This window comes from Gopherus evgoodei, chromosome 16 (assembly GCF_007399415.2).
Source record: "Gopherus evgoodei ecotype Sinaloan lineage chromosome 16, rGopEvg1_v1.p, whole genome shotgun sequence".
Lineage (NCBI taxonomy): Eukaryota > Metazoa > Chordata > Testudines > Testudinidae > Gopherus > Gopherus evgoodei.
In genome coordinates, this window is record NC_044337.1 from 6645067 (window position 1) to 6655232 (window position 10166).

General features: G+C 49.3%; 1 protein-coding gene across 2 annotated transcripts; it reads left to right on the forward strand.

Annotated features, from left to right (window-relative positions):
• Nucleotides 1–1160: 1160 nt before the first annotated feature.
• Nucleotides 1161–8129, forward strand: LOC115636018 (zinc finger protein 436-like). Of its 2 annotated transcripts, XM_030535575.1 has the most exons (5): nucleotides 1161–1325; nucleotides 1903–1944; nucleotides 2589–2715; nucleotides 5414–5527; nucleotides 6830–8129. In XM_030535575.1, the coding sequence occupies exons 2-5, from the start codon at nucleotides 1921–1923 to the stop codon at nucleotides 7732–7734; spliced, it is 1170 nt and encodes a 389-aa protein (XP_030391435.1). In that variant the 5' UTR covers nucleotides 1161–1325; nucleotides 1903–1920; the 3' UTR covers nucleotides 7735–8129. The 2 variants fall into 2 exon arrangements, with proteins under 2 accessions (XP_030391435.1, XP_030391436.1); XM_030535576.1 differs by lacking the exon at nucleotides 1161–1325 and having other exon boundaries at nucleotides 1809–1944.
• Nucleotides 8130–10166: the final 2037 nt, after the last annotated feature.

A 10166-nucleotide genomic window follows, 5' to 3' on the forward strand; every position in this document is an offset into this window, starting at 1 on the left:
ACAGCACTTCTGAAAGGTTGCCAATCCCTGCTATAGACAATTCTACACAGACCCCCAGGAGATAGGAGTGAGGGCCTGAGCGATTCAGAGAGGGGAACTGCTGCGGGATATACCTGGGATCAAGGGAGGCTGAGAGAAGCGTGGCAGAATTCAATTTTTTTTTACAATTTTAATGGATAATATTGATTTTTATTTTTAAGCACCGTCTTTGATTTTTATCCAGCTACACTTTTGATGTTGTAGGGAAATTAGACATGGCTGGTACCAGACAAGAATTGTTTAATGACAGCAGACACTGACATTCATAAAGTTAAAGCTTTGTAACCACTGAAACACAAACCGTCAACATCACGTGTCAAGATACACAAAGTAAATATCCTTAAACCAAACTCAAATACGTCCTCTGGCAGCAGTTTTCTTGCTTTGCCTATCTCTACATTTTGATTATTGACGGAAATACTTTCACGTCCGTTTGCGTGTGTCCAGTGAAATCGACGTTTATTGATGCTTGCGGTGTTGTAGCTGTGCTGACCCAAGGATATGAGAGAGACAAGCTTTTCTTCAGGACTGTGGTGCTCCAAAGCTTGTGTCTTTCATCAACAGAAGCTGGTCCAATGAAAGATCTTACCTCACCCCCTTGTCTCTCAGTTATTGACATTTACAGATTAAAATCGAATCCTTCTAAGCCTAGTTATAGAGAACAGAGATTGCGTAGGAGAGAGAGAGAGGGTCAGTTCAGAACAAAGTGACCCTTTTTAAAACCATCAGGAAAAGCTCAACACACACACACACAACCCCACCCGTCAGATATTGCAGCCCCTGACAGAAGTGAGGAGGGGATTTGGCCTGGAGATCCAGCACTTTTCCAGGGGGATCCTAAACTTAAAGGGACACTGGGCTGATAGGAACCTGGTCCGGGTGAGGCTGCCCAGCCCTGGAGGACAGAGCTATGCCTGTCACATGGTGTTATTTCCCCTCTGATCTTCTATTAGGTAAACAAGGAGGAAAGGATCCTGGACTGCTCTGCAGGGGAGGCTGTGTCCAGGTTTCTGTACTGATGACCGCTAGAGGGTGACGGTTATTGTGGCAGGAGAAGCTGGGCCTGTCTCTTCTCTTGCTAGTTCCTGTGCTTTGGATACCAGGGGTTGAGCTTCCTGAGATGTAGCGGCTGCTGCTGCTGCCTGTAATTTGCAATTGCAACAGCTTCTGCTGTGCCCAGAGGGCTGCCTGAGCTGCTCTGCTGCCTCCCCCCAGGGAGAGATCCTAGCCAAGCTGGGGCCTGTCTCTGGCTCTAACCAGGCCTAGGGAGACACAGGACGCTGCAGGTAACTGAGAGAGAGAACTCAAGCACTGGCTGGCGATGGGCAGCAAGGGGACTATGTAAAACTGGCTGGGCCTGCTGCCCGCTCTCAACCCCCTGTGTGCCTCTGCTCCAACCCACACAGCATCTCAGTTCTGTCAGCACTCGCTGGAGCCAGTGCAGGTCTGAGACCAGCGCTGCCAGGAATGGAACAATAACCCAGGCTCCCAGCCACTGCAGGTGGACAGAGGAGGAGAACTGAGACATGCTCCCTCCCCTTTCCCTAAGGCAGTTTTCTGCTTCTGTCTAGTAAAGATGCTGATGGGACAGGCAGGGGAACATCACCAAACCAGCTTCTTTTTATTCTGCCTTTTCAGGGCTGGGAAAGGGAGGGTTTAAGATATTTTGGTGTTCTTAGCCCAGGTGAAAGGCGCCAGATCTGCCCTATCAAGCATTTTACTAGCACCACACAGCCTGCAAATTTGCATGCAGACAAAGACTATAGAGAGGACTGGGCTTTAAAATGGTCGGGAGACCGGCATTATCTCTCCCCATTTGCCCTGATAAGCTGAGGAATAACACCCACCTTTTGATCGTTTCAGGGGGGACAGAAAAGAGAAATGTCTGCACTGGAGCCAGCTCAGGTAAGGCATTTTAATGGGGTTGGGGGGCTTGTTATGCAGGGAGAGGACTAAATACACAGGAAGGTGGAGGAGGGAGAGACTGCAGCCTGCCAGGAGGGGCTGACTTGTAGGATCAAGGAGATGATTAGGGGAAGGGCGAAATCCCTGAGCTACAGCATATGGATCAAATCCCAGCACTTTCCTCTCTATGCTGGGCAAGGGTTGCTGGGAATTGTTTCTGGCAGGATGGGTGAATAATAGAACATCATTAAGAAGTTTCTGATTGAATCTCCCAGTCTTGCCAAGACCCAGACATGCAGCCACAGATCCCAAGATGGGGGCAACTTAATGGAAAAGTGCCCAGAGCTCAGGAGACAGCCACAAAGCCATTCCGCCTCTGGGCTTCCCAGCCCTGACATTTGGGAGTTCAGTGACATCTGAGGCTGGGTATGTGAGTGCGAGGTGGGCTTACACCTAGGGGAAAGCAGGCCTGAATTGAGGGGTCCTGTGGGAAGGTGGTGCCAGGTGAGTCTAACCATACTCTAGGTGAGCTATTGCCTTGCCGTGCCACAGAGCATAAGGTATGGGAGACAGGGGCACATGGCTTGAGCGATGGGACTGTTCATGAACCAAAGGTGCTCAGTGGGCAACGCTTGTGATTTCAGGTCCCGGTGACATTTGAGGATGTGGCTGTGTATTTCTCTCGGGAGGAATGGGGCCTTTTGGACGATATGCAGAGGACCTTCTACAGGGACGTCATGAAGGAGAATTACCAGACTGTGGTCTCATTGCGTAAGGATTCAGCTCTTCTCGTTTATTTGAAGCTCTGTGGTCATTGAAGTGCCAAGGGAGGCTTCGGCTCAGGCCTCGGGCCCTTTATAGTACATTTACACTGCAAAGAAGAACCTGCCATGCCGAGTCTGAGAGCCTGGGTCAATTGACGCCTGTGGGGCTAAAAGACGCAATGTTTGTGGATGGAAGTGGGGCTTGGGCTGAAACCTGAGTCAGAGCTTGGGTTTAGTGTGCAGGGTAGACGTACCCATAGATGTCTGGGGATCCAGCCAGGCCTGGAGTGGCAGGGGGAGACCCCAGACAATACCTTTCAAGTAGCACCCTTGTGGGTATTCCTCCCCACCCTCTTATATGCAAATGTTATCCTTGTGGATTTAATTGTTACATTCTCACTGGCCTTTCTGTTACATAACTTGTTTAAAACATGGCCCACTCTCTCCCCTTTGGAGTTTTCTTCCTTCTTTCCCTTTCCCCAGCCTACTCACAAGGGGACATTAACAAAATGAAAAAGGTGTGATATTCAAAATGATGCACAATTAGGCGGGTTAATCATTAAGGCCAAGAACTTAGGATGGGACATTTATATGCATAATAAGATAAAAACATAAAACTATTACTGATAAAATTTTCAGGGACACAAAGACTGGGGAAGTTGTAAATAATGAAGAGGACAGGTCGTTGATGCAGAGCAATCTGGATCCCTTGATAAGCTGGGTGCAAGCAAACAATATTTGTTTTAATGAGGCCAAATGTAAAATTATACGTCTAGGGACAAAGAATTTAGGTCCCACTTACAGGATAGGGAGACTCTGTACTGGGTAGGAGAGACTCTGAGAAAGATTTGGGGATCATGGTGGATAACCAGCAGAACGAGAGTTCTTGGTGCAATCCTAATGCAGTCCTAGGGTGTATAAATGGGAATCTCAAGTAAGCACAGTGAGGTTATATTACTTCCCTGTTTGGCACTGGTGTGATCATTACCGGAATACTGTGTCTAGTTGTGGCATACCTAATTCAAGAAGGATGTTGATAAATTGGAGAAGAGCCAGGAGAATGACTAAATGATTGTAAAACTTGCCTTATGATAAAGGAAGTCGCATGGCCTGTGTTATCCAGGAGGTCAGATTAGATGATCCCAGTGGTCTTGTCTGGCCTTATGCAACCCTCATGCTAATCTGTAGAGATGAGGGTGAGATCTAACATGGGGAGCAGATTATCCCACACTTGCCTAATGCAAAATTTCTTGTTCCTTCCTCGGAAACAGCCGGTTCAGGTGACTGTAACTGGGCACTGAACTACATGGACCTTGAGTCTGATCCAGTCTGGCAATTCCTATGTTCTGCTCTTCTTTGTATTTCACTACATCTCATCTCCCTATTTCTTTCTCTTTCTTTCTCTCTCTGGATCTCTCTTTCCCGCCCTTTGCGGTGCTCTTTGCCTTCTCTTCCTCTGTTCTCCGCTTGCGTCTCCTTCCTCCTTCCACAATCCCTTCTTTTCAGTCCTCTCCACACCTTCCCTCCGCTTCCCCTAGGTCCAGCATCTCCCTCAGGGCTCTGAAATCACAGCTTTCCAGTCACAGCCACACGCCCTCAATCTAACCCCACACGCCACAGTCACGCCCTGTCCCCCGACAAGCATATACAGCACCAGTCGCACCCAGTCAGAGAGATACGCCCCCCAGTCACTGGCTTCTCTGTCCAACTCACCTTCACCGGACACCCCCACCCCCAGTAACACAGTTGCAAAAGCCTCTTGAGGCAGCGCCAGGTTTGCTCCGGGTCACAAGCCTCCCTGCCCTGCAGAGAAGCTGGAGTACACAGCGCAGGGAAGTCAGAGTCCCTTCTTGAAGACAGCGGTGGCTGCTGAACCGTAACAAGGAATTTTTGCGCCCGAGGCAAGGGTGGCTCCAGGCTGTTCAGCGGCAGGTCCCTGAGTCCCTCTCGGAGGGAAGGACCTGCTGCCGAATTGCCACCGCCGCTTCATTCATTCTTCGGCAGCAATTCGGGGGCAGGTCCTTCCATCCGAGAGGGACTCAGGGACCTGCTGCCGAATTGCCGCCGAAGAAGCATCAGCAGTAGAGCTGCCGCCGAAGCGCCACCGATCACGTTCCCCCATCCCCCGCGCCACTCCGCTTTGCGCGCCCGAGGCAAGCGCCTCATTCGTGTCGCCCTTGTTACGGCGCTGGGTGGCTGTGCAGGATGCATGAACAGCAGCAGACGTGATGGCTGCCACCTTGGCCAACACGCCAAGCTGCCGGAGAGTCTGCTACCGCCCCATCTCCTCCCATAGGGAAGGATTTTCAGACACAGAACACTGTCCAGGGCTTTCAGTGGGGAGAGAGCTGTGCGATTCCCCTGTACGTGAGCAGAGGTGCACCATGTCCCCTCGCCTCCTGGGGCTGCTTCCACGCCCTGAGAGGCCCTGGTCTCACTGCAGTAGAGAGAGCAGCAAGTACCACGCTTATTAGTTTCTCTTTGCCTAAGTTATGTGCAGGTCCCTGAATCAGCTATAAGGGGCACAACACATCTCCCAGAAACTGTCTGCCTTTCCCAAGGGCCTCGGGGAACATCCCCCATCCGTTCAGGTTAAACGTCTCCTCCCAGCAGAAGGAGGAGCTGGGTTTAAATCAGGGGCCATTCTTCATAACAAACAGTCGAGGAATATTTGACAAACGCTGATTTCCTTTCTTCCTGAGCAGGATCTTCCATTCCCAAACCTGACGTGATTTCCCAGATGGAACGAGGGGAAGAGCCATGGGTCCCAGACCTCCAGAGCTCCCAGGAAAGGGAGATCCCGAGAGGTGCCCGAACAGGTGAGGAATAGACCAAACCACCTCAGTAGCTGTCAGTGGAACGAAGATCTGGGAATCCAGCAGCACTTTCATATCCTCTCATCTCCCTCTTATCTCTGTCACCGTCATAGCTGCTCTCGGTGATCCTCACATGGCTGATGTCAGTCAGGGCTGTCAGCCCATTGCAACTCACATCTGGCAGGGGTCTGTCCCCTCACCCATCCTTTCTGTGTAGTCAGGAGGCGTGTGGCATCAAAATTGTTCCCCTTCCCTCTGTCTTCTGGGGACAGTTCGGGGATTCAATTCTTGATTTTCAGTCTCATTGCAACAAACCCTGCTTGTCACTAGACATTGCCAGTTGGTGTTGCTTTTTAATAGACGAATTTAAAAACAACAACAACCCGTTTTCTGATATAGGCTTCTAGCAGTATGTCCTAAAATTGGAATATAGGGTTTCCTGCTCCCCTGGTTATATCTTGAAGGGTTTTTGGATGGGCCTGTGAGCAAAACAACCAAAGATTCCCAGGCCCCCTCGTTCCTCTCTGTGCATCCCTCTGCCTGCTGCTGGCAGCCTGTTCGGTGTCATGTCTGCTGCTGCTGTTACCGGTAAAGAGATGGCAGACTCTCCCCTTCTCATCTCTTTTTGTTCTGATTGATGACTGGGATTGCAATAGCACCGAAGAGCTCCTGGCATGGGCCGAGTCCCCCGGGTGCTCTGCAAACACACCAAAAAGAGCTGACAACAGACAAGAGACAACAGATGGATACAGACAGATGGGGGCAGCACAAGGAAACAGTGGGACCATGGGGTTACTTGTAGCAATGGTAGGAACAAAAGGGACGCATGGCTTTTGCAAGTTCAGTTCCCTTTGCATAGGTTTCCTTCCTGCCCTCCCCTTGCAAGAAATCACAGGCACCAGTTTCCTACTTACCCCAGGGCTGCTCAACCCCCATTCAGCCCCAGGTCCAGTCCCCACGCCATCCCTTCCCCCAAGGCCCCACCCCAACCCCACCCTGCCTCTTCCAGCCTGGTTCCATCCCCATCCCACGAGTGCATCCCACTCCTTCCACTCTCCCCCCAGCACCACCTGCATGCTGTGAAACAGCTGATTGCGGCAGGCAGGAGTCGCTGGGAGGGAGGGGGAGAATCTGCTCAGCGTATGGGGCTGTTGGGAGTGGGAGGCACTGAGGGAAAGGGAACTAGCTGCCAGTGGGTGCTAAGCACCTACTAATTTTTTCCATGGGTGCTCCAGGGCTGGAGAACCCACAGAGTCAGCACCTATGCCGGAAATGACTCATGTCTGGATTCTCTTCTTATTCCAGCAGGGGACGATGTCATCGCCCAGAGGACTCCCGCAGGCGATAGGCCGACCATATGCAATGAGTGCGGGAAGAGCTTCAGAGGGAGCTCAAACCTCGTTCAGCATCAGAGGATCCACACGGGGGAGAGACCTTACGAATGCACAGCCTGTGGGAAGAGCTTCCGCCAGCGCTCGCACCTCCTCCAGCACTGGAAGATCCACACCGGGGAGAGACCTTTTGAATGCCCCGACTGCGGGAAGAGCTTCAGCGTGAGCTCCGCCCTCATTAGGCACCAGAAAACTCACACGGGCGAGAGACCCTACGCATGCGCCGAATGCGGGAAGAGCTTCAGCGTGAGCTCCGCCCTCACTAGGCACCAGCGGATCCACACGGGGGAGCGGCCCTACGTCTGCGCCGAGTGCGGGAAGAACTTCAGTGTGAGCTCCCACCTCGTGCAGCACCAGCGCATCCACACGGGGGAGCGGCCCTACGTCTGCGCCGAGTGTGGCCGGAGCTTCAGCCAGAGCTCCCACCTCCTCCAGCATCAGAGAGTCCACACGGGCGAGCGGCCCTACGAATGCACCGAGTGCGGGAAGAACTTCAGCCAGAGCTCGGACCTCATCAAACACCAGAGAACCCACTCGGGAGAGCGACCCTACGAATGCCCTTGCTGCTTTAAAAGCTTCACCTGGAATTCAGTGCTCGTTAAACACCAGAGAGTGCACATGGGACAGAGACCCTATGAGTGTGGCCAGTGCGTGGAAAGCTTCAGCCCTCATCATCCCTCAGAGAAACCACACACGGCACAAACCCCACTGATGGAGCATCAGGACACGAGCCAGCATAATGCACTTGCTCTTATGAGCAAGTCACTTCAACTCTCTGTGCTGAGTCTTCCACCTCTGCCTAAAGGAAAATGGGAATAATGGGATCTTGTTTATAGGAGAGGGCTCTGCTCACCCATCACCAGCTGGGACTTTTCCTGGAATTGTAGGGTTTGGGAGGTTTCTTTTCCTTTTACTATAGAGTGGGTTGAGTGCTGTTTCTGGAAATCCAGGTTTAGGAGATTTTCCAGTGAGTTTGGTTCCAGTTTCAGTAAAGTCTTTATTTGTTGCTGTGGGTCCTTGGAATTTGGGTTTGAAATGTTAAAAATTCTCAATAAAAGTTTGCATTAAGATACCAGGGTCTTGGAAATTTTATTAGTACTCAGAGTGCCAGAGGCTAATTTCTCCAGATCAAATTATTCCCACTTTTCAGTATGCAGCCCATTTACCAATAGTATCTGTGAATGTCCAGGAGACAGGTGTGGTGACTCAGAGAAACGTAGACTCTTCCAGCAGCAGATCCACTCTTGCTCCCTGGTACCAACTCAAACTTTCATCTCTCCTCTCTGGAGAATATTTAACTTCTTTAGATCCCATTTCAACAAAGCACTTCAAATGCTTCTGTCCCGTTGACATTTGCTGAATCAGAGTTTAATTCCCTAAATTCCAGGACTGTCAGTTTTACACTGGGATTGTTCATTCAAGGTGGGTGTTCAAAAGCACCAAAAGGGGTTATTGGATTTCAGTGGGAGCAGGACATATAAATCACATCTTAATAAGGGTAGTTAGTCAGCCCAAGGTGGCTGCGAGGTTTGGGCTTCCTTCACAGAAGAGAGATGGATCGGAGCTACATTTTTAAACCACTGCACAAAGAATTACATCCTCTTACTTGTTAATACCGGTTGTTATGCTTGTAAATTTGGAGATCATTGTGATGAGTCACAGAATTCCTATTAATTAATTAAACAAACCCAAACCAATTAAAAAACCAAAACTAAAAACAAATCAATGGCCATAGAAAATAGCCCTTGTCTACCCCAGTGGGATGCAATCTGGGGGATTGTGCTTATGTGACTCCTCAGTAGACAAGGTAACACAGTTAGCCCATGTTTTTATGTCAATAGATAGACTAAGCCTTGGACACTCTGCACTTCCTGGGACAGCGCATCTGAGAAATGTTGCACCAATACAATGTCTGTTATAGTGGGTGAACCTGAGGCTTTAGCCCAGAGCAGGTGTTAATTTTGTATCCTATCTCACCTCCTGAGCTCATAAAGTAACAATACATTGGTAAACGGGTGGAGATCAGTGGAGCTATGTTGATATACACCAGCTAAGAATCTGGCCCCAAACATTTAGTAGCAACCAGGTGGAATTTTAGACTAGGTTCAGAAATCCTGAAAATGCTTTTGAAATGTCTCTAGTGAAAACAATCCAGTGAGATTTGGAGGCAAGCTATCAAAGCAAAAGATACAAGCATTTAACCCCTCGGGTTCAGATGGGATTTTCCAATACAGTGTATGGGGCTCTGTCATAAACAGATAGCTAAGGGTTAATGTCTCTTTCACCTGAATCACCTGACCAGAGGACCAATCAGGAAACCGGATTTTTTCAACTCTGGGTGGAGGGAAGTTTGTGTCTAGGTCTTTGTTTTCTGGCTGCCTGCTTTCTCTGAGCTTTGGAGGAGTAGTTTCTACTTTCTAGTCTTCTGTTTCTAAGTGTAAGGACAAAGAGATCAGATAGTAAGTTATATGGTTTCTTTTCTTTGGTATTTGCATGAATATAAGTGCTGGAGTGCTTTGATTTGTATTCTTTTTGAATAAGGCTGTTTATTCAATATTCTTTTAAGCAATTGCCCTGTATTGTGTCACCTTAATACAGAGAGACCATTTGTATGTATTTTTCTTTCTTTTTTTTATATAAAGCTTTCTTTTAAGACCTGTTGGAGTTTTTCTTTACTTCAGGGAAATTGAATCTGTACTCACCAGGGAATTGGTGGGAGGAAGAGATCGGGGAGATCTGTGTGTGTGTTGGATTTGCTAGCCTGATTTTGCATTCCCTCTGGGGGAATAGGAAAGTTCTTTTTGTTTCCAGGATTGGAACAGAGAGGGGGAGTCACTCTGTGTAGTTTCACAGAGCTTGTGTCTGTGTATCTCTCCAGGAGCACCTGGAGGGGGGAAGGGAAAAGGGATTATTTCCCTTTGTTGTGAGACTCAAGGGATTTGGGTCTTGGGGTCCCCAGGGAAGGTTTTTCAGGGGGACCAGAGTGCCCCAAAACACTCTAATTTTTTGGGTGGTGGCAGCAAGTACCAGGTCCAAGCTGGTGACTAAGCTTGGAGGTTTTCATGCTAACCCCCATATTTTGGACGCTAAGGTCCAAATCTGGGACTAAGGTTATGACAGGCTCAGTTTCTAGATGTTGTAATTCAAACTGATTTCACAGTTTAACTGCGCTTTTCCCCTAACAGATTAAATGTAGTTGTTGCAGATGAGGAGAAATAGATTTTGCTTCTGCCACAGGATGTTGTACATCT

Coding starts and splice junctions, on each gene's coding strand:
- LOC115636018 (XM_030535575.1), top strand. CDS start 1,921: ATGTCTGCACTGGAGCCAGCTCAG. Junction 1,945..2,588: donor CTGCACTGGAGCCAGCTCAG/GTAAGGCATTTT, acceptor TTGTGATTTCAG/GTCCCGGTGACATTTGAGGA. Junction 5,528..6,829: donor CCCGAGAGGTGCCCGAACAG/GTGAGGAATAGA, acceptor TTCTTATTCCAG/CAGGGGACGATGTCATCGCC.